Raw genomic sequence first — 24,569 nt, 5'->3', positions numbered from 1 at the left:
GTGGCTCACGCCTGTAATCCCAGCACTTTGGGAGGCTAAGGCAGGTGAATCACTTGAGTCCAGGAGTTCCAGACCAGCCTGGGCAACATGACGAGACCCTGTCTCTACAAAAAAAAAAAATACAAAAATTAGCTGGGTGTGGTGGCACATGCCTATGGTCCCAGCTACTAGAGAGGCTGAAATGGGAGGATTGCTTAAGCCCAGGAGTTTGAGGCTGCAGTAAGCCAAGATCTTCCCACTGCTCTTCGGCCTGGGTGACAGAGCAAGACTCTGTCTTTAAAAAAGAAAAGAAAAATGTATTCATTTCTCAAGGAATAGTCTCTGTTTCCAGGAGTTTGGTTTTTTAACATTTTGCTGAGACAGAATATTCTTACAGAAAGTATATATACAGAGTGTACCATTCAAGGGCTTGCCGCAAACTGAACGGACGTGTGTAACGAGCACCCGGGTAGGCCAAGAAGAGAATGTCACCACCGCCCGCAGCAGTCCCCTCATGGAATTCCCCCCACTCGACACCCCTCCCACGAGGATAACAATGATTCAGACTCTTAGCGTTACAGATTCACTCTGCATCTGGCTTCTCTTGCTTAGTATTATGTTGAGTTCATTCTTGCTGCCCAGCCTTCCATCATGCACTTATACCACAATTTGTTTATTTCTTCTACTTTTATTGGGCATTTAGGTATTTCCAGTTTGGGGTTATTACAAATAGCGCTGCTGAGCACCGTCTAGAACCTAGCTCCTGGTGAGCATAGAGGCTCATTTCTGTTATACCCGTTCCTCACAGCAGCGTTGCTGAGCACAGGGTGTGTGCACTTCAGAATGAGTGGGTGCTGCCTAAGCACCTGCAGCAGTGGTTGATCCTCAGTCGTAGTTTTTTCTATTTTTAACTTAAGATGAATTGACATGAGGTAACATGCACAGATCTTATGTGGACAGCTAGATGAATTTTCACATACGTGTGCATCTGTTTCACTGCGCATCTGTTTCACATCTGCGTGCATCCGTTTCACCACGGCTCTGATCAAGACATAGAGCACTTCCAGAAGACTCCCTGAGACCCCTCTCCAGTCATGACCCCCCACCCTGGGGATGACGTCTACTCTGACTTCTGATACTGTGGATTATTTTTGCCTATTCTAGAACTTCACCTAAATGGAATCGTATAGTCTGTTCTCTTCTGCATCTGCCTTTTTTTACCCAGCGCAATGTCTGTGAGATCTGTATTTATTCATTCAACAACTCATGGACATTTTGGTGGTTGTCTCCAGTTTGGGTCTATTATAAACTAAGCTGCCATGAACATCCTTGTCCATGGCTTTTAGTGGACATATGCACCCATTTCTTTTGGTTATACACCCGAAGAAGAATTGCTGGGACATAGGATGTGTTAAGATGTTGCACCCGGCCAGGCACAGTGGCTCACACCTGTAATCCCAGTACTTTGGGAGGCTGAGGCGGGTGGATCACTTTATGTCAGGAGTTCGAGGCCAGCCTGGCCAACATGGTGAAACCCCGTCTCCACTAAGAATACAAAAATTAGCCCTGCGTGGTGGCAGGCACCTGTAATCCCAGTTACTCGGGAGGCTGAGGCAGGAGAATGGCATGAACCCGGGAGGCGGAGGTTGCAGTGAGCCGAGATCACATCACTGCACTCCAGCCTGAGAGACAGAGCGAGACTCCATCTCAAAAAAGAAAAAAAAAAAAAAAAAAAAAAGATGTTGCAGCAGTTTACACTCCCAACTGGAAATGAGAGTTGCCCTGCATCCCTTATCAACACTTGGTGTTGTCTTTTTTGTCAGGGCTGCTTTGCTGGGTGTGTACCGGTGTTTCATTATGGTTTTACCACAAAGGTTTTTGAGGATCACATGAGTTAATACATGTAGAACATTAGAAGCGCCCCTTGCACGTAGTAAATACTCAGTATGTAGTAGCTTAGATCAGGGCAACAAATATTTCCTGTAAAGGGCCAGATACTAAATATTTTAGGCTTTACAAGGCTTACCGTCCTGTTACCACTGCTGAAGTCTGCTGTTATAGTGTGAAAGCAGCCATAGATAATATACAAACAAGCGTGGCCATGCTCCAAGGAAGCTTTGTTTACAAAAACAGGCAGTCGACCTGCTTGGCTGTAGTTTGCTGACCCCTGGCTTAGATGATGATGAGGAGGAGGAGGAGGAGAGGCTGACAGTGATGTTTCATCCAGATGTCCCATTTTAAAAGAAATATGGAAATGAACAAATCTTCCTGCCCCATCTGAATCCTCAGAGTCAGCTCTGACATCCCCCGACAGCTGGTACATTCTTTCCCCAGACCGGCTGCCAAATCCATCCCTCTTTCTCTTTTCCCATCCCCACTGCCACCAGTCCTGGGCCCTGCCTACTGTGACTTCCCAGGTTAAAGTCACTAGAGAACAGGCAATCACTGAAAGAGGGTGGCAAGCCAGGAGTGTGTGGAGAATAGGGAGTGGTGGGGACTGTGGAGAAGGTGTCTGTCTAAAAGGGGCAGATCGGGCCCAGGTAGAACTGTAGGCCCAGATGGCTAGTTTTCCTGATCTTTCAACAGAAGCCACAAATTTGTATTTTTTAACCTATGAAATCTCCTGATTGGTAAATATGGGCAACTAATTCAGACTTTTCTAAAATCCTGCATCAATTGAGCATGCCTGACCCACAGGCCTGCGGCCCTTCAGCCCACCATGTCATTCTTCTGCCAGCACCCTCCAGGGACTATACAGTGAGTTTCACATTTGGAGTCAGTGGGATCAAGTTGAGAGCCCCAACTTTGACACATATTATGTGACCTTGGCCATGCTACGTACTCCTAAGAGCCTCAACTCCCACATCTGAAAAACAAGTATAACCTTGCATACTTAATCATGTGTACTTCCATCTACTGAGCACCTACTGTGTACCAGGCACTGTGCTGGGTGTTTAACATGTAGTACTTCTGATATTCACAATCATATGAGGGGAGTGGACTAGTCAAACTTGATTCCATTATTCATTCACCACCCCCAACAAGTATTCATCGAGAGCCTGCTGAGTACCAGGCACCATGCCAAGTGCTGGCTATTCCAAGGTGAATGAAAATAGACCCAGTCATGGTCCTCCTGGAGCTCACAGTCTGGCACATGAAGATGTGATATAAACTATTAAGTGATGTGCACACATCATTAATCCACACACACACAGACACATCACACCTGTCTATTTTGTCATCCCCAGTATGAGCCATTTCAACCTCCAAGCTTGCTAGTTATTACAATCATCTCAGGGTTTTTTTTTCTTTTCTTTTTGTTTTTTTTTTTGAGACAGAGTTTTGCGCTTGTCGCCCAGACTGGAGTGCAATGGTGTGATCTCGGCTCACCGCAACCTCTGCCTCCTGGGTTCATGTGATTCTCCTGCCTCAGCCTCCTGAGTAGCTAGGATTACAGGCATGCGCCACCACGCCCAGCTAATTTTGTATTTTTAGTAGAGATGGGGTTTCTCCATGTTGGTCAGGCTGGTCTCGAACTCCCAATCTCAGGTGATCCGCCCACCTCGGCCTCTTAAAGTGCTGGGATTACAGGCATGAGCCACGGCACCCAGCCACTATAGGGTAAATTTTTTTAATCAGACTAGGCTCTTGAAGTTGTTTGTGAACAGAAATTTAACTCCCAATGGCTTAATCAAAGAGGAAATATATTCACCTATTTAACTGAAAACCAGCTGTAGGGGTATCAGGCACGGGTGGATCCAGGAGTTCAAATGAACCCCCAAGGAGTTGGTTTCTCTCTACTGTCAGCTCTGTTTTCTTCTGCTCGACTGTATTCACAGAAGCTATCTCTCCTCCTGGTAGCAATGCGGCCTTCCTTATATCTTCCCAGCTTCCTGGCCAGCTGCAAGCATGGAAGTCTCTTTCCCAGGAGTCCCAGCTAGTCTCAGTGCGTCTCATTGGCTCTGGATCAGTCCCGTGTCTGTCCCTGAGCCAATCAGTGTGGCCGGGAGGATGCCTGGTTCCCTGGACCATGCTCTACTCTTGAGCCAAACTTGGGGGTAGCAGAAGCTCTACCCTGGAACATTGGCTGAGAATAGAGCCCCAGATAAGAATGGAGTTTCCACCAGGAGAAGGCTGACTAGGTGCTCAGTGGCCAAAAAACACTCTCTCCTGCTTCTGTTCTGGAAACCCCGGCACACATGGAGATCCCTCTGCCTCTGACAGGTCATCCTGGGCTCCCCATAAGTCTGATGGGTCCAGGCCCAAGTGGCAGAAGCCGCCTCCGGCCTGCCCTCAAGTCTCACTCTGCACATAGTAGGCCTCCAGCCTCCCAAGTGAATTAATTCCAAAGTTCTGATAAGGCAGTCCGACATGGACTCCTTGGAATATAAATTCCAGTCCCAGGGCTAAGCACGCTGTTTCCCTCCTCCCAGCCTCGGTGCAGGTGGATTCTCTAAATATCCTGAAAAATACATTCCCTTCTTTGTAAAATTCTTCACCACATCCACGCCTCATCTCAGAGCAGCCCAATAATCAAGTTATCCCGGGGTGCTCAGGATTCTTTTGGGGCTAAGCATGGGGACATAGAACGTCCATCCTTTTGCCCTGTTTCCTGCCCACGCACATCCACACATCTCCCCCTGTGAATGAGAACAGCCCTGTGAGGGAGGCGTGAGAGGATTCCTGGCCCCCCAGTTACCAGGGGCCTGGGAACAGAGACACTCTAACAGGGATGTGGGCAGAGGGCGGGGCGGTGAAGTCAGAACTGGCTCAGGTCCAGGGTTCAAATCCTGAGGGTAGCGGTGAGCAGCAGGAGCCCAAGCGTCAAGGGAACAGGGGTGAGCCTGGGGTTTCCAGCCGAGGCAGAGCTCGGGAGCTCTGTGCCCTGGGCCCTAGATCAGGCAGTAAGATGCCTCTGGCAAGGCAGAATGTCACTGCTGCCTCGGGCGGGCCTTGTTGGGAGGCCCAAGCAGGGAGGAAGCGGCAACCCTTCATAAGCCCCCCTCAGAAGGCCTCTGAGGACTCTGTCCCAAGTCACTAATCCACAGATGGGCACATGCCACCAAAGGGGTCCAGATGTCAAGGGCAGAAAGAGGCAGTGGTGATGAGAAAAGAGTGATACAGGACAAGCGCTAATGGCAGAAGAGGGTTGGAGAAGGCAAGACAGTTGTTAGTGGGAAGGGAAGTGAGAATGACCTAGAGTTGAGTCACCCCAAAAGAGGCTTCCAGGTAGCTGGCAAAAGCGGGCCTGGGTGTTGGGTGGCTCTGCAGGGAGGTGATGGCCGCGCACAGCCAGTCTGGGGGCAACCTGGCAGATCTTATGAACTTAATGTGCCCCACCCCTTGCCGCAGCATGTACACTTCTCTGTCTATCTGGAGAAGCCTCAGTCATAGGCAGGAGATGGCGTGACAAAGCAGTTGGTTGTAGCTCTGTTTGTTACTGAAAGAAATCAGCAAAGTCCACCAATACACGAAATAACTAAATGACCATGAAGCATCCCTCCTCTGGAAGATCCTGGGCAAAGGATGAAGCCGGTCTGCCTTATGTCCTGAGCCCATCAGGCAGAGTGGGAAAAGCAAGTTCCAGAACTCCTCAGGTCCTTAGCCAAATGTCACCATTTTAGCCTTCCTGGACCACCTTGTTTAAGGGCACCCCCACCACACTCCTTACTGCAACAAATCACCATCTGGTGCGTTACACCCTGTGTATATTACTGATTCATGTGTTGAGTATCTGTCTCTTCTCATAGGAATACAAGCCCCATGAAGGCAGGAATGCTCATTTGTTTTGTTCACTGCTGTATTTGTCAGATAGATAAATGAATATGTACAGTATGATGCGATTCATAATATAAAAAGATGCGTAAAGTGATACTATAACATACCTAACAAAACACTGGAAAGTTTATTCCCAGTAGGGGACAGAACAGCCAAAGTTATGGGGGTGGGGGTGGGGGTGGGGGTGGGGAGGCGGTAAGGAGTAATCTAATCAAATGAGACTTCACTGTCCTTTGTACTATTTTAATTTTCACAAAGAAAATGCAGGCATATGGTTCTTGAGGAATAATGACACTCATTTAGACATATCATGTACCAGATACTGTTTGAATCATTTTACACAAATTAACCCATGCATTTCTCACCATAGTCTGTGAGGTATATACTGTGACTATTCCCAACTGTCAGATGAGAAAACCGAGGCCCAGAGAGGCTAAGTAATGTAACCAGGCCACATAGCCTAGTAAGTGATAAAGCAGGATTCGAACCCAGGCCATCTGGCTTCAAAGTCCATGCACTAAACCACAGCCCGTGGGCCCAGACTGGTGGTTTTTGTATGGCCCCTGAGCTAAGAATGGTTTTTACATTTTCAACTAATTGAAAAAACTATCAAAAGAAGAGCATTTTTCACAAGGTATATACAAAAAGGAATGTTGTTCAGCCTTTAAAAAGAAGGAAATCCAGCCAGGCGCAGTGGCTCATGCCTGTAATCCCAGCACTTTGGGAGGCCAAACCACGTGGATCACTTGAGGCCAGGAGTTCGAGACCAGCCTGGCCAACATGGTGAAACCCTGTCTCTACTAAAAATACAAAAATTAGCTGGACATGGTGGCACATGCCTGTAGTCCAGCTACTTGGGAGGCTGAGGCAGGAGAATCACTTGAACCTGGGAGGCAGAGGCTGCAGTGAGCCGAGGTCGCGCCACTGCACTCCAGCCTGGCCAACAGAGCGAGACTCTGTCTCAAAATAAAATAATAAAATAAGGAAATCCTATCGTATGCAGCAACATGGATGAACCTTGAGAACATTATGCTAAGTGAAATAAACCAGACACAGAAGGACAAATACTGCATGATTCCACTTACATGAGGCATCTAAATTAGTCAGACAATAGCAGCAAAAAGGAGAATGGTGGCTGGCAGGGCCCAGGGGAGGGGGAACTGGGGAGGTCCTGTTCAAGATGTATGAGGTTTCAGTTATGCAAGATGAAACAGTTCTAGAGATCTGCTATACAACATGGTGCTTAGAGTTAACAGTACTCTACTTCACAGATAAAACTTTATTAAAAAGCATACAGCTCATGTTTTTTTTACCACAATAAAGCTTTTAAGAGTAATTTTCATGACGTGAAAAATACATGAAATTGAAACTGCATCCATACATAAAGGTTTACTGGAGCACGGACATGCCCGTTCATTTTCCTGATAGCTGCCTTCAAGCCGCAGTGGCGGTAATGAGTAGTTGCAACTGAGACATGGGGCCTGCAGAGTCTAAAATATTTACTGTCTGGCCCTTTACAGGAACAATTTGTGCATACTTGCTCTAAACCACTATGTATGCTTCTCATTAATAATTTTATCTGTGGGGAGGCGGGGGGAAGATGGACCTGACCCAAAAATACAAAGGCCTTGGCTCCAGCTCTGGATGCATGGCTTATTTGTTTGGGGACCTCACTTCCTTATCTGTAAAATGGGTATAATGTCCACTTGTCAAAGTTGCTGTGACTAGCAGCTGAGCTAAGATATTTGATAACACTAAGAGCCTATGATCATTCATTACAAGTTGTCTGGAGCCCTTGGAGCCACTGCCACCCACACGCACTGCCTTGGCCTTGGAGGGAAGCCCGGTGCGGAGTGCCCACTCGAGGGAAACATGCTTTTGCCTAGGGCTGAGGCTGGCAGTCTCCACAGACACTAGCTACTCAGTCGGTGAAGCTTGTGGATGCCTGCAGGAATCACCTGAGGCTCAGAGGGTGCTTGCCAGAGGGGGCCAGATGCACCTCGGGGTCCCAGCTGTGGCTTCTCAGCCCTGTGGAGCTGTGCAGGCCAGGAGCACCTGGGTAGAGCCTGACTCCTGGGCGCCGGATTCTGGAGAACGCACCTGGGCCTGCGGGCCTCCAACCGTCTCTCACCGTCTTTCTCGCAGCTCTGAATTTCAGAGTCCTTCCTCATGGCTCGCCCTGGGCACCCCAAACACAGTGTGTCCGTATCTGAACTGGGCCTTTCGCCTGGTCCAGGCCTTCTCTGTACCCTTCCCCCAACTGCCCAAACCAGAGACCAACAGGGGTGGGGGTAACCCGCCCCTCCCGCACCCCACGTCCACCCAGTGGCTGTGTCCTGGCTGCCCCTGAGCGTCGCTGGATGCTGCCCCTGCCACCCTGGCCGATGACCCCTGTTCTCTCCCTGGGATACCTGGGCGTGGCTGAAGCCCTGTGGCCGGAGGGATGGGCGGCTCTTGTTGACTGGCCCGGCACTAACTGCCCACCGGTGGAGCAGGGTGGCAGCTTTGGAGGCAGGTGTGTCACGTGGCATTGCGGAGCCAGCAGAGATCGGGGAAGACTTAGCTGAGGAGTGGCCACTGAGGAGGACGGATAAGGAAGGGAGCTCTCAGACATGGAGGAAATTTGCCCAGCCACCAAGACAGTCCTGATTCTTAGCTGAGTGGTGACAGAGAGCTGGCTGTGCACAGGACACTATGGCAAGAGCTTCACATCTATTAGCGCTTTAACCCGCCTGTCAGCCTCGAGAGGCAGGTACCATAATCACCCCACACACATTTTGAAACATTAGACTGTGGGAGCCCCTGACCCACCCTCCTAGGTCTTATCCTGCCCCGGCCTGAGCCCTCCCCTGGAGGTAGCCAATATCCTGGAGCTTCTTCCCACACATACCTTTATTCTTTCATCCCATAGGCGGATATCTCAAACAATGTACGATGCTGTGTTTGTGTCCTTAGACTTTTTATAAATGATATCATATCATACACATCCTTCCACAACCTGCTTTTCTCACCCAATATAACATTGTAAGATTTATCCATGTTTGATCCGTGTTCATCCATGTAGCTCTGTTCTTTTTCACTGCTTTATAATCCCATTGTATATCTTCTCCTAGGAATGGAGGTTAATGGTAGCTTTATTTTTAAAAAAGTTTAACCACGGCCAAACAGGCATATAGTTCTAAGATGAAGTAGTGAAGATGAGTCTGTTATGAAGAGCAATGGTGGCTTCCCACCCCACCCCACTGGCAGGTGGCAGCAAGTGTCCACTGCTGGCGGTTCCATCTCATTCTCATGCCATTTCCTGACTTGACCCCTTCAGGCCCTGACTGTTGATGTCAGGGTACAGAGCTCTGCACCATTTTTAGATCCATTGTAAATTACCTTTGTCATTTTAAGAAGTTTTCTAATACCTTTATATCATGTTCCAAAACTATAGCAGCAGCTCTTTGATTTATATAACATATATTATTTTTATGTAATAAATTATGTAGAGCCCCCCCTTATAAAATTGTTTTTACTCCCCAAAATTAATCCATAAATAATATTCAAGGAGCAATATATAAAGAAGCAAGTAACTTTCTCCGCTTCTCTCCTCTTCCCAGTCTTCAATCAGCATTTTGATATCCTTCCAGATTTTTCCTTGATGCTCAAAAATATATGAGGTTAGAGTTTGGTTTCTCCTCTTCACCCTCCCTTCCCTCTGCCCCCACAAAAAATAGAATGTTTCTGAGTTTGACTCTGTTGCTTGCTCTTACCCTTAACCATGTATCTTGGACAACTTTACACATGCCTTTTTAATGTCTGCACAGCATTGCATAGTATGGAAGCAATGCCACCAGGTGTGTTGGCTCATGCCTTAATACCTACACTTTGGGAGGCTGAGGCAGGAGGATTGCTTGAGACCAGGAGTTGAAGATCAGCCTGGGCAGCCACTTGCTAGCTGTATCTACTTGAGCTAACCACTGTTAGATACTCAAGACTCTCTCTGTAGAGACCCTGTCTCTACAAAATAAGAATAAAAATGAAAAATTAGCTGGGTGTGGTGGCACATGCCTATAGTCCTAGCTACTCAGAAGGCTGAGGCAGAAGGATCACTTGAGCTGAGGACTTCAGGGTTACACTGAGCTATGATTGTGCCACTGCACTCCAGCCTGAGCGACAGAGCAAGACCTTGTCTCTAATATGTATGTGTGTGTATAATATATATACATGCATGCTATTAAACATATATCCTCCTGCTGGTCACTGCAATGTTTTTGTTTTACAAACAATATTGCAGTGGCCATTCTTGTGCATATGGATATAGTGGATGAGCGTACCTGAAAGAGTGTCTGTAGATGTATGAATACATCATAGTATGTATATATGTTGTATACTTCAGGGTGGAAGCTGTAGACACCTCTTCACCTTTTTTTCTCAAAAATAATCACTTTTTGAAAGTAATTGTTTTGAGCAGAGCTGCTTTCTAGCAGAGGGTATATTTCAAGAACTCATTACCTTGAAGAAAGATTAGCAGCTAAATATTTACTAAATTCAGGAAGAGTTGTATGGGTGCTGTGGCTCACGTCTGTAATCCCAGCACTTTGGGAGGCCAAGGTGGGAGGATCACTTGAGCCTGGGAGATGGAGGCTGCAGTGAGCCATGATTTCACCACTGCACTCCAGTCTAGGCAATGGAGCAAGACCCTGACCAAAAAAAAAATTAAGAGTATAGGCAAACCTCAGCTTCTTAGCTGAGCTTTTAAAGCCTCCAGTTCTGGCCATTTACTTTTCCTCCAACTCTTCTCTCCTCTTGCCCAATATGTAAGTCAGTTCCTTATTTTCCTGGAGACATTACTGCATCCCCATCCCTTTTTTGTGTGTGTGCTGCTCCTTATATCATTTCTGCATTTTACCCTCTGACATTTTACCCTCTTTCCAAGGAGCCGGTTGCCATCTGCCCTCTTTTCTATTTTTAGAGCACATGGCAAGCACAATCCTGCCTCAGAGCCCTGTTATCTCTGCCTGGAACTCTTCCCTGGATCAGTGATTCTCAATCCTGAATATCCATTAGAATCCCCTGGGGAGTTTTTTAAAAGTCTGATACCTGGGCCAAACCGCAGGCCAATCCAACCAGAATCTCTGGGGGTGGGCCCAGGTATCAGTAAGCTCTCCAGGGGATTCTGGCAAAATCCAGTGATATATATCTTCCTATGCCCAGCTCCTTCTCATGATTCAGGTCTCAATTCAAATGTCACCTCCTCAGAGAGGACCTCCCTGACTGCCCCAGCTAAAATATGCCCCTCACCTCAGCTCCCAGTTACTCTTTGTTACATCTCTCTGTTTTATGATATTTCCTTCATCTGTCATACCTTTTAACTACCTTGGTTCTTTATTTATACATGTGTCTGCTCCTGCCCCTGTGTAGGCACCCCAGGAACTTAGGGATATACCCACCCTGCATGACAGTGTCCCCAGAGCCTTGAAAAAACTTCAGACTTAGGAGCCAAGACTATGTAGTGCTGGGTCCAACATTTACTAGCTGTGTGTTATTGGGTAATTTACTTAGCTTCTCTGTGCCTTAATTTCCTGTTCTGGAAAATAAGGATTATCATCATACCTACTTTCTATAGTTATGTCAGAATTAAGCAAGCAAATACAGGTAAACACAGAACAGTCCTTGGCATATCATAAGCACTCAATAGTGTTAGCTATTATTATTTTAATATCTTTTTTTTTTTTTGAGTCAGAGTCTTGCTTTGTCACCCAGGCTGGAGTGCAATCATGCAGTCTTGGCTCACTGCAGCCTCCACCTCTTGTGTTCAAGCGATTCTCCTGCCTCAGCCTTCTGAGTAGCTGGGCTACAGGTGTTCACCACCACGCCTGCTTAATTTTTGTATTTTTAGTGGACATGGTGTTTCACCATGTTGGCCAGGCTGGTCTCGAGCTGACCTCAGGTGATCCGTTCACCTCAGCCTCCCAAAGTGCTGGGATCACAGGTGTGAGCCATCCCACCCAGCGTATTCTTTTAATATCTATCTTAAGTGATATATTGCAATTCCTGCCCTGTTCTCCCTATCCGCTTCTCTGCTTTATCTCCAATTAGTTTAGCACCATTTGCATCATTTGTCTGGCATTTCATTTATTTTACTTGCTTATTTCTTGTCTGTCTGCTCCCTAGACTGTCAGCTCCAGAAGGGCAGAAATTGTTTTGTTCACTGTTGTGTCCCCAGTGCCTAGCAGGGTGCCTGGCACGTAGCGGACACCAGTAGGAATACCTGGCTCCTCACCTGTTCTCCTGTCTCTCCCCACCCCCTAGGATTACCTCACAGACCTCATCACCAATGACAGCGTGAGCTTCTTCCGCACGTCCAAGAAGATGTACCCGCACAGGCCAGTCCTCATGGTCATCAGCCATGCAGCCCCCCACGGCCCTGAGGATTCAGCCCCACAATATTCACGCCTCTTCCCAAACGCATCTCAGCACATGTAAGCCTCAGCACTCTGCCTGCCAGAGGCAATGCTTAGCATGAAGGGGGAGGGTCAGGCTTTAGCAACAGTACTGTCACCATCATGACTTCACTGTGTCTAATCCTCCTGGTTTAAAGACCCCAAGAACATACTGCTTGTCCATGGTGAAACTGGGATGCAACTCCAGACAGCCTGGCCAACAGACCAAGGCAGGAGAATTTTTAACTTGGGATATAAGGCCTCCCACCGAAGAGGTCTGTGGATGGAACTGCGTAGTATAGGTTTCCTTTTAATGCCATGTGTATTTTATTTAAGACATCTAAAAACATTCTTTTGAGGAGGGGGTCCATAGTTTTACCAGACTAATTATTTGCCACCATTTATTGAGCTGTGGGCTATGTAGCAGGTGCTGTGCTAAGCCCTTGGTATTATGTCCAGTCCCTGAATACTCACAATGACCCTTGGTGTACCAGTTATCTATTGCCATGTAACAAATCATCCCAGAATGTAGCAACTTAAAACAACAAACACAAATTATTTCATGGTGTCTGTGAGTCAGGAATCTGGGAGTGGCTGTTCTGAGCTTCTGGCCCAGGGTCTCCTGAGGTTGCAATCAAGGTGTCAGCTGGGGCTGCAGTCACCTGAGGCTTGACTGGGGCTCAGTCCCATGGCTGTGTCTTGCCACAGGAGCCTCTGTCCATAGGGTGTTTGAGTGTCCTCACAACATGATAGCTGGCCTCGCCCAGAGCAAATGATCAGAGAGAGAGTAAAGGCCAAGAAGGAAGCCACAGTGTCTTTTACAACCTAATCTCGGAAGTGGCACCATCACTCTGCCACATTCTATTGGTCACACAGACCGATCCTTCTACAATGTGGAGGGTCTACGCAGGGCTGTGAAGGCCAGGAAGTAGGGATTATCAAGGGCCATCTTGGAGGCTGCCTGTCACACTTGGTATTCCCATTTTACAGATGAAGAAACTGAGGCACAGAGAGGTAAGGTAACTTACCTGAGGTCACCCAGCTCTAAGTGGCAGAGCCAGGATTCAAATCCAGCCCCCTACTTCTGCTTCCCATGCCTCTGCCCACCCCTGTAGTACTCTATCCTGCTGGCTGGGAAACTTCCTGGAAAGTTCTCTTGCTTCTCTCTGCCTCAGACCACCCCCTGCTTAGCAGTGACTCAGCAGCCCTTACTGTGACATTCTGGGGCTGCAAGGATGGGGCGGTTTGGAATCTGCCTGAATATTCAGGGTGTTTAGCTTCATTACAATCTGAATACATTGCCCTCCTCAAGCCCCTCCTGTAATTACTTTCTGACAGCCCTTGAAGCAGCTCAGAGAGGGTACCGAAGGCACTGTTCACCTTCCCATCCCCTGGTCTCTGGGGAGGAGGCTTTGACAGAAGATGATGAGCTGGGTCCCAGGGGCTGCAGCATTGCTGCTGTGCGCATCTGTCTGGCTCCCCCTCCAAACCCAAGCCCACTCCTCTCCACCCAAGAAGGTCAGCCTCCCCCAGCAGCCGGCACCCCACCCTACCCCCACTTAGAACTCATCCCTGCAGGGGGTGGAGGCCACTCAGCCCTGTCTAAGGGAGAAGTCGTGGGTGAGGGAAGGGACGCTTTGCTTCAGCAGCATCTCTAAAAGAGGTGCCGGCTTCACCCCAAGCAGCAGCAAGCGGTGCCAGAATTTCGTGATGAAATTGTTTGACATTGCCTGCTGGTTTATTTTCCCTTTGAAATGAAAATTACAGAAATTGAAAATGAGCACTGTCTATTCTTTTGTGGAGAAGCCCCCTTTGCCTTCTTAGGGGCATGTTTGGAAGGCTCTCTCATCTCTGGGGTGTAATCATTTCCGAAAGAAACCAAAAAAGAGAAAGTTCTGCAGCTAGGATGTTTAATGATGACAGTCAAGAAGGGGTGGAGAGGGGACAGAGCCGGGGCGCACGGTTAGAGCACTGGATCTTTCTGTCAGGGGTCTCCTATCCCATCTCTCCCCTAGAAAGCCAGCGCATGCCCTGTCCTGGGGCAGGCCTTGTGGACTCTGGCAAAAGCTGGTAGATGGTGGTACCATCCACCCCACAGACCCCAGGGCCCTGCACCCTCCCCATGCACCCCCACACACACAGTCACATACATACAGACACACACGAAGACATGCAAATACACACAAGCACACAGAGACATACCACACAAGCAGACACACACACAATGAAACACACACAAGCCTGGGCAACTTAGTGAGACTCTGTCTCTACAGAAAATTTAAAATTAGCCAGGGGTGGTGGTGCACGCCTGTACTCCCAGCTACTGGAAAGGCTGAGGCAGAAGGATTGCTTGGGCCCGAGAGGTCGAGGCTGCAGTGAGCTATGATTGCGCCACTGCACTCCAGCCTGAGTGACAGAGTGAGACCCTGTCTCGAAAAAAAAAAAAAAAGAAACATACACACATGCAGACACACAAAAATACAGTTACAGACACACACAAAGACATACACACACGCAAACACAGACATAGGCAGAGATACAAAGATACACACAGGCATGCCCACAGACACAGCCCATCAGCCCCCAGAGCTTCCCTTCAAAGGGCGCTGATTGTGGCTTCAAGGGCTTTGGGGTGAGGGATGTTGGGGCTGCTGCTGATGGCCCCAGACACACAGTGGAGAGGCTGTGAGGACACCACCATCTTCCCGCCATTTCCCCAACAGAAGGGAAGGAGGGTGGTCTTCACGCCCTTTTGTGAACGCACCAGACATTCCCCGGATGCTGGAGGAGGAGAAGTTTTCAGATCTTTGTTGAATAGGCAGCTGGGCCCATGGGAAGATGTCGACATCCTCCCTGGGGGAGCCTGGCTTGACACAGGCGACCAGCAAGCCGGCGTCGACCCCAAGCACCACCCGGCTCTGCTGCCTTCTGGTCTCAGTGTCCTTCTCCAAAAGCGCTCTTTCAGAGCCGGGGCTGCAGAAATCATCATCCTCTGAACAAACTCACCCCTCACTGTTCTCGAGGGCTGACATCAGCCTAACTTCTCGTGGATTCAGGGATGATTGCTGAAAATTGCATCCTGGAATCCGGGCCCTTGGGCCTGCGGGACCAATTTTCCCACATGCTCGCTGCTCTGAGAGCGTCTCTGTCCGCCTGCTGCCCCCAGCAGCCCCCTTTCAGTTCCTCAGTGGGAGAGATCTGAGAGGGGAGCTGAGCTTGTTCCTGGGAATGTTCTACATGGCGAGTCAGGCCCTGAGACGGCAGAGCCGGCCTATAGGAGAGCCTGGCCATTCTGTAATGAAAGGAAGTGTGGGCCCTGATGGATTTAGTGGCGTGAGGCTGCAGATCAGCCAGGGGCTCAGAAAGCCGAGTCCCGGGGAGCCTTGGAGACAGTGACTCACCTCCTGCCTTAGATAGCAACGGTGTCCACAGCTGCCAAGCTACCCCAGCGGCAGCGTCACAATTTCTGCCCCAGATGATTGTGACACTTGAGACGCTGCTGAAGTCCCGACGTACCAGGCCAGAGGGAGACATGTCTATGCCCCTCTGACCAGGCTTGTTTTTCCTCCTCTTCTTCGCAGGAGCTCCTTGCCCCCAGAACACCCACTGTGAAAAGCAGTGGAAACTCACCCTTACTTCAGCCTTGACTGGGAAGAGGGGCCAGATTTGCAGGGAACCTGACCTTCAAGAACCATCAGGCCCAGCGTGAGGAAGCCCACGTTTTGTGAGGCCTTAAATAGTGCCTCCTGTCAATGGTGCACCCCACCCAGGAGACTCCCCCATGCTGCGGTTTTCAGTAGCTCAGAGCCAGGAGCCCGGCATAAACTGAGGTGACAAGGAGGTGCTCTTGGTTTGCTCACAATGATTCCTCTGGTTTTGATTTAATCTCCCATTGACTAACCAGGAAACAGAGAGGATCAGAGAAGTTTGGGGACCTGCCCACTGTCTCACGGAGTGAGTGACAGACCCAGTGTACCTGACTTCTGCCCTGGAGTCACCCGTGATTACTAATGACAAAGGGACACACCAATGATAACCTCTCCCGAGCAGTCATCACGCACTGGCTGTGGTTAGAAGGGTTCCCCTTATAGCCTATCCCTCAGTGCTTACAACCATCTTGGGAACTGGCACTGTCTATATTCTCCTTGGGTAGGAAATGAGGGAACTGATGCCTTGGGAGGGGACTAACTAGCCAAAGGCAGAACTGGGGCTGGAACCCCCCAGCAGCTGGTATGGCCAACCACTGCCGTGATATCATCATAGATACCTGCTTGGGGTCCCTCCATCCCTCACATCACAGGTGCTCAGACAGAACTTTGCCCAACACACTCCTGCTGCACGATTAAGCAGCATGCCAGGTGCAGTGGCTCATGCTTGTAATGCCAAAACTTTGGGAGGCCGAGGTGGGTGGATCACCTGAAGTCAGGAGTTCAAGACCAGCCTGGCCAACATGGCAAAACCCCATCTCTACTAAAACTACAAGAATTAGCCAGGTGTGGTGACACAAGCCCGTAGTCCCAGCTACTAAAGAGGCTGAGGCAGGAGAATCACTTGAACCCAGGAGGCAAAGGCTGCAGTGAGCTGAGATCCCACCACTGCACTCCAGCCTGGACCACAGCAAGACTCCATCTCAAAGAGGCCGGGCGCAGTGGCTCATGCCTGTAATCCCAACACTTTGGGAGGCCAGGGCGGGCAGATGATGAGGTCAGGAGATCGAGACCATCCTGGCTAACACGGTGAAACCCCATTTCTACTAAAAATACAAAAAAATTAGCCAGGTGTGGTGGCACGCGCCTGTAGTCCCAGCTACTTGGGAGGCTGAGGCAGGAGATTCGCTTGAACTGGGAGGTGGAGGTTGCAGTGAGCTGAGATCGTGCCCCTGCACTCCAGCCTGAGCGACAGAGCGAGACTCCGTCTCAAAAAATAAAAAAGAATGTGGCGTGTCCCAAATGTGCACATTCAGGTGCCTTCCTCACAATTCTGGCCTTACACATGTAACTATAACTTATTGAATTTTTAAATCAATTTCTATTATTTCAAACTAAAATCAATTGCAAAAGGATATTTTGTGGGCCTGTGGTCGTACCTTAACCACAATAACTGCCACCTGCCATTCACCAAAGGTAACTGCCATCTACCAAAAATAGGTACAAGGCACACAAAGCAATGCTACAGAATTTGAGTTGGGTACTGGTTCCCGATGAAGGCTCTGAACTTGACTTTCTTCCCTTTTTTCAAAAGGGAGATGAGCAAAGTCTAGAGAGGTGTTAAAGAAACACTAGCACCAAACTGGGACTTTGCCCTGAGAGAGCCGACAAGGGACTGGCTGTCTCACTTTGTCACTCAAGGTCACTGAATGCTGTGCCTCTTAGGAGCTTCCCATGTGCACACTTCACACGTGGAGAAACGCTGAAACGGTTTGGATAAGCCCCTGACATGCCAATGTCCCGTTTCCCACCAGGGGAGCACACCTGGCCCTGGGCTGCAGACACAGCACAGGGTGGCTGCTCATCCGGGCAGGTCTGGTGGGGGCCGGGCAGGGTCCAGGCTGTCCCTGGCTTTGACCGATGCGTATATCCTTGCCTACCAGCACGCCGAGCTACAACTATGCGCCCAACCCGGACAAACACTGGATCATGCGCTACACGGGGCCCATGAAGCCCATCCACATGGAATTCACCAACATGCTCCAGCGGAAGCGCTTGCAGACCCTCATGTCGGTGGACGACTCCATGGAGACGGTAGGTGCCCGCTGCATGCCTCTTGGTGGGCGTGGCTCCAAACCCGCAGCCAGGCCAGGGCCGAAACCTCCTGGCCCTTCAGGGTTTTCCTGGAGGAACAGAAATCAAAGGCAGAATGAAGAGGCCCCATATGCTAGACCTGGGGAACAGCTCGGAGCAATCCAGACAAAAGCCTCTTCCTTCATGAAACATACTCTAGATCTGTGCTGCCCAATATGGTAACCATGTATGCTAGTTACATTTTTTTCCTGCTATTTACATTTTTGAACACATTTATTGGGATGTAATTCACATACCATACAATTCCCCCAATTAAAGTGTGTAAATCTGTGGTTTTAATATGCCCAGAGTTGTATAACCATCACCACATCCATGTTAGGACATTTTTCTTACCCCAAAGAGAAACCTCACAGCCCTTAGTCATCGCCCACTAAATCTCCCTCACTCCCAGCCCCAGACAACTGGTGATCTCTTTCTGTCTCTATAGATTTGGTGTTCTGCACACTTCCTATAAATGGAATCGTACACGCTGTGGCCTTCTGTGCCCAGCGCCTTTCTTTCACTTAGCGCCACGTGTTCAAGCTTCACCCCTGGTGTCGCATGAATCAGTCCCCCTCATTCCCTGTTATTGCTGAATAATATCCTATTGTATGGATATTGTCACATTTTGTTTAGCCATGGCTATTTAAACTGAATGCAGTAACATTATAAAGTCAGTTCTGTCACACAAGCCTCATTTCACGTGCTCAGTAGGTTCATGTGGCTGGAGGCCACTGTATCGGACAGTACAGACATTAACATGGCCACCAATGCAGAAAGTTCTTCCACACGGCGCCCTTCCAGATCGCGAGCTCCTGCCACAGGCTGCAGCCTAAGTTTCACTCATTCATTCATTCACCCGACAGCATTATTGAGTGCCAGTGTACATGGGATACAGCAGGCAGGGAACAAAATGACAGAAGTCTCTGCCCTAATGGAGGCAGCATGCCAAGGCAGGGACACAGATGATCCACAGCTAAGTAAAAGAGATGGAGGCCGAGAAGGGCCACGAAGAACCGTGGAGGGGAGGGCGGGCCAGGGAGTGACAGGAGGCAGGAAGGTGCAGTGACAAAGGGGACAGCCCCTGGGAAAGTTGAGCAAAGACCTGAAGCAGGGGAGGGACAGGACCTGAGATCTCAAGCGCTTGTCACCCCGGGTCGGAGACGGGCCAGGCACCCAGTCCCCACTGCCCCTTGCCTCCTCGCCTGTGTTGCAGATTTACAACATGCTAGTTGAGACGGGCGAGCTGGACAACACGTACATCGTGTACACCGCCGACCACGGCTACCACATCGGCCAGTTTGGCCTGGTGAAAGGGAAATCCATGCCGTATGAGTTTGACATCAGGGTCCCGTTCTACGTGAGGGGCCCCAACGTGGAAGCCGGCTCTCTGTAAGTGTGTCATCCCCCAGGGACCCAGGGAGGCCCCTGGGCCCAGCTCTGGGCTTCAACCGTGCAGCCCAAACCCAAGCCCACCCTGGGCGGCACACAGTTTTGGCAGATGAACCCCAGGGCCAATGGAAAGCAATTATGTCATGCATGTTATACCCCTCTGCTGGGGAAGGAGAGGCCAGGAGCTGTTAGCACCTGTGGAAACAGATTGTGGTGGGGCCGTATGCCAGGAAATCCAGGGAGCTGGGCTGTATACATGTGTGTGCGCACATGCGTGTCACCAGTGGGTGGGAATGGTGCTTGGATTTCTGTTCTGGGCTGGGCAGAACATTGGGCCTGGAGGTTGTCAGGGAGGAACCCCGGACCTCAGCACAGGCAGCTGGTTGTCAGCTGGGATCAGCTGAGCCAACTCTGGGCAGCAGCACAAAGGGAAATGCTCTTCCCTCCCATCCTTCCTGGAGGACCATGTGGGCCGCAGCCCTCAGCCAGCCATTCTCCTTGGGCTAACCTTTGAGATGACACGTTCTGGCATCGAACATGCTGCGTCTGGGGCAGGGGAGCGGACAGGCCGCTGTTCATGGCAGCAGCTTCCTTGGATCGGCTGGGATATTATGGAGACTGGCTCAAATGGGATTTTTGAAAAGCAGATGTGTTGCTATTAAGACTGTCATTTGGTCTGCCTTCTGCTCATGCCCAGATGTGAGAACACACACCCAGCACTCACACAGGGCTGGCTGCAGAATTCCTCCTGAAAAGGCGTTGACAGTGCAGTGTGGAATTCCAGACTGACATGTTCCCACTGCCTTGGACATTTTGCGAGAATTCCAGGAGGCAGGCCGCATGAGTTCAAGGCCAGAGAAAGTGATGACTGACGGTTGACCTTATCAGATCACACCCGTCTTTGGCTCTTAGCGTTCCCATTGGAACAAGAGCTGTAATAACGATAGTCCAACGCGTATGGAGTGTCTACTCTTCAGGGCCTGGTCTAAGAACTACATAATAATTCATTGCAAGCCGGGCCCTGTGGCTCACGCCTGTAATCCCAGCACTTTGGGAGGCCCAGGCGGGCAGATCATTTGAGGTCAGGGGTTCAAGACCAGCCTGGCCAACATGGTGAAACCCTGCCTCTACTAAAAATACAAAAATTAGCTGGACATGGTGGCGTACACCTGTAATCCGAGCACTCAGGAGGCTGAGGCAGGAGAATCGCTTGAACCTGGGAGGCGGAGGTTGCAGTGAGCCGAGATCATGCTACTGCACTCCAGTCTGGGTGACAGAGTGAGACTCCATCTCAAAAAAAATTAATAATTCATTTCAGCATCACAACAGCCCTGTGATGTGGATGCTCATAGTAGCCCCGTTTTACACCCAAGGCCACTGAGGCACAGAGAGGTTAAGTTGCCTGAGTTGACAGAGCAAGTAAGGGAAGGGGCTAGGGCTTGAAGCCAGGCAGTCTCTATTCCTATCTGCCACACCTCTCAGAAACTTCAAACCATCTCTGAACAGAAAGAATCTGACCCACTGAGGGTTCTACAAACACTGACATTGGGGGTTTGGTCAGCCTCGGAATCTGTGATCTGACTCGTAGGACCCAAAACCATATCCCACATGGTCAAGAAAAAGAGAGTGCTCATGTCAGGTTTGGGACCAAAGACACACAGTATCTGTCAGCCAGGACTCCTTTGGTTGCGAGCAGAAATGACCTTTGAACCAGATAAGGCATATAAGGAACACAGTAACTATAGTTACTGAAAAGTCCATGCACAGCTCCAGCCTCAGACATGGCTGGATCCAGCAGTCTTACAATGCCATTGGAAAGCTCTCATTTCTTATCTCTCAGTCCCACTTCCGCTGAATTGGCTTCATTCTCAGGCAGGTTTTTCTCCTTATGGCAGGGTCAGCAGCTCCAGATTTTCAGCCATCCTGTTTAGGAAGCCAAACTGCTTTGAACAGAAGACCTGAGGCTGACTCCCACTGACCTGACTTAGGTCACGTGTCCTTCCCTGAACCATTCACTGTAGCCAGAGGTGACAGAAACCCTGGAGTAACCAGGCTGAGTGCATTGGGCAGGGGACTCTGAATGGGGCCAGGTAGTTCCTACAGAATTAGAAGCTGCAACACAGAGCAAGGCATGGGTGCTGGCCAGGAAAAGCAACCACTGTCCTTCCCCTGAGCCTGGGGGAGCTGGACCACTGGACAGGCTCAGCCCCATCAGCTGCTGGTTGCTGGGTTCCGCAGAGCACCCGTCGCTCAGCAGTCTTCCCAGCTCCCTCGCCTCTGGATTCAGTTGTAGCGCCTCACGCTGGCCTTCGAGCCCCCCATGACACAGCCCCATCTTCCCCAGCTGCACACACATGCTTGGCAGCCTGCCCGATGTTCACAGGGCACTGGATTGGGGAGAGATGAGGGGTTAAAGATGCCGGAAACCCTAGGACCCAGGCCCTGCCCTGGTCCCCAGGGAACTAGCGGGGAAGGCACTCAGGCGCTCTGATGGGACTGTCCACCATTCAACAGGTCCTGGGCCCTGTGCTGGGCACACCCCTCAAGTCCCTTACCCTACATTGGGAATGCCATCAGCCAGAAACAAGAGCCAGGAGAGGTGGCTCATGCCTGTAATCCTAGCACTTTGGGAGGCTGAGGGGAATGTATCACCTGAGGTCAGGAGTTCAAGAGTAGCCTGGCCAACATGGTGAAACCCCCCTCTACTAAAAGTACAAAAATTATGGGTGTGGTGGCACATGCCTGTAATCCCAGCTACTCAGGAGGCTGAGGCATGAGAATCACCTGAACCCAGGAGGTGGAGGTTGCAGTGAGCCGAGATCGTGCCACCACACTCCAGCCTGGGTGACAGAGCAAGACACCTCTCAAAAAAAGAAACAGGAGCCAGGAAAGGTGGCAGATGTATGGGAATTCACTTAGCCAATATTTACTGAGTAGCTACTGTGTGTTCTAAGGGTATAAGTCCTGGAGATACAGAAGTGACCACCTGAGCCAGCCTTCCCGCAGCTTAGAGTCTAACTGGGCAATAGACAATAAGCCAGAGAAATAAGTAAAATATGTAGCATATGAGATGGTGATAAGTCTTCAGGAGAAAGATAAAGCAGGGAGGGTGGGGAGGGGGTGCAGTTCTGAATAGGGTCCTCAGGAGGGGCCTTGTGTTGGGTATCTATGCTGCAGAACAAACTGCCACAAACTCAGCAGCTTAAGACAACACACGTGCAAACTCACAGTGTCTGAGGGTCAGAAGCCTGGGCCCAGCCCTGCAGGATCATCTGCTTAGGCTGAAATCAACATGCCGGCCAGGGCTGCGGTCTCATCCAGAGGCTCGACTGGGGAGCATCTGTGTCCCTGCTCACGGGGCAGGTCAAGTGCAAGCAGAGGACTTGAACCCATGCAGTCTGCCTCCCAAACTGCTCACAGTCTAGCTGCTGATTTAGAATGGCTTGCTTCTTCAAAGCCAGCAAGGGAAGAAAGAGAAACCAGAGCCAGACTGCTAGTAGGATAGAGTTGACTATCTCATAACACAACCACGGGAGTGACAGCCCATCACCTTCACGTCCCACTGGTTGGCAGCAGGTGCAGGTTGGTCCACACCCAAGGTGAGGGGGGTCACATTAAGGTGTGATCACCAGGGACAGGGATTCTGCGGACCACTGAGGCCTGTCACGGGCCTCCTTGGTCATAGAGCAAAGAACTAAAGGGGTGAGGGACGGTGGCCCCTGATCTCCAGGGAGAGGACATTCCAGGCAGAGAGGATGGTAAAGAAGAAGGCCCTGAGGCTGGACTGTGCCTGGGCTGTCAAGGAACAGTGAGGAGCCGGTGTTTGCCCCAGAGGTCCAGGGGAAGGGTTTAGGAAGGGCCAGGATTTGGACTGGCTGTAAAGGGGGGGTCGCCTTCACTCAGGAAGTGGGGACAGGAAGGGCAGGAGGGGGACAGGGTGGGGCTGTCAGCTCACGGCATGGCATGAGCTGAGACACAGAAACTAAGGGGGGGGACGAGCGCAGAGTGGGGGTTCGGCTGAATCTGGGCCGCAGAGGGGAGCTGCTGAGGTTGAGGTGCCAGGCTGTAGCTTCCATACCTGCAGATGTCAGCCCCCCCACAAACTGCTGCCCACCTCCGCTCCCCACCCCCCGCGCGAGGCTGAGGCACCACCACCTGGGTGGCTAAGTCCCTGATCTGCCTCCCCCAGGAATCCCCACATCGTCCTCAACATTGACCTGGCCCCCACCATCCTGGACATTGCAGGCCTGGACATACCCGTGGATATGGACGGGAAATCCATCCTCAAGCTGCTGGACACGGAGCGGCCGGTGAATCGGTGAGGAAGGAGCAGGGCAGGTGTTGGGGGGACCGGGACGTTGACCTGTGGGAACTCAGAGCAAAACCCTGTGGGTCTAGAATGTGGGGTCTCCAAGGGTCGGGAGCTGGGGTTCTCAGGTCCCCACCCCAACCACTTACCTGCGGTGGGAGAGAAGCATGATCCCCTCTCCGAGACTCTGTCTTCCCATCTGGAATGTGGCCAAGGTGACCAGTTGGGGACCTTCTCTGAGCTAAAATTACCCAAAGCTTGAAATGATAGCAGCAGTGCTGGTAGGAGTTGGTGCTAACTGCATGGCGCTTGTGTGTGTGAGGCCCTATTCTAAGTACTGTGCCGAGAAATCTAGGAATTTGATCCTCACAGTAACCCAGCGAGGTGGACATTATCATCATCCCCGTTTTACCAGTTTGGAATCTGAATCCCAAAGCGATTGAGTGACTTGTCGGAGGTATCCTGGCAAGTCTGGATGTAGCTCTGGGAATTCAGATGCTGACTCACCACGCCCCATAACTTTAATGCTGGAGGGTGTGATGGGAACATATTCCTAGGTGTCCAGAGGGGCAGAATAGGAACTGTGAGGGTGAGCAAGTCAGACAGGTGGGAGATGGGCTGGGTCAGGGCGGGGAGGCTGGTGTGGCCGCAGCGACATCTGGTGGCCAGCGCTCTAACAGCCACCAGGTTCCTGGCCTCCAGGTGCTACTTCAACTCCTGGCTTGCACCTCTGGAAGCGGAGCCCTTCCCCTGTGGCCTCCCAGAGGCTCCAGCCAGGCGAGCACTGTGTGCCCACATCTGGCTGCCCTGTAGGGGGACCGCGTCCATTGAGGCTCCTCCCCTGACTGTGAGGCCAGGCGAGCTGTAATGGTATAAAATGGACATGTTTGGGGACACTAGCCT

At 50.4% G+C, this 24,569-nt stretch overlaps 1 protein-coding gene across 9 annotated transcripts in view; it reads left to right on the top strand.

The window, feature by feature from the left end:
* SULF2 (sulfatase 2) overlaps positions 1-24,569 on the top strand; it is a 129,230-nt gene that overhangs the window by 83,821 nt on the left and 20,840 nt on the right. For all 9 annotated transcript variants that reach the window (XR_010125110.1, XR_010125109.1, XM_054466534.2 and 6 more), the window contains exons 5-8: positions 12,055-12,224; positions 17,776-17,926; positions 19,182-19,357; positions 23,547-23,675. Coding sequence is in view for 7 of the 9 variants with exons in the window: in XM_054466534.2 (XP_054322509.1) it covers positions 12,055-12,224; positions 17,776-17,926; positions 19,182-19,357; positions 23,547-23,675 (626 nt within the window). In the remaining 2 variants the exon portion in view is untranslated. The remainder of the gene's footprint in view (positions 1-12,054; positions 12,225-17,775; positions 17,927-19,181; positions 19,358-23,546; positions 23,676-24,569) is intronic.

This window comes from Pongo pygmaeus, chromosome 21 (assembly GCF_028885625.2).
Source record: "Pongo pygmaeus isolate AG05252 chromosome 21, NHGRI_mPonPyg2-v2.0_pri, whole genome shotgun sequence".
In the NCBI taxonomy this organism is placed as follows: domain Eukaryota; kingdom Metazoa; phylum Chordata; class Mammalia; order Primates; family Hominidae; genus Pongo; species Pongo pygmaeus.
This window is presented reverse-complemented; position numbering and strand designations above follow the sequence as displayed.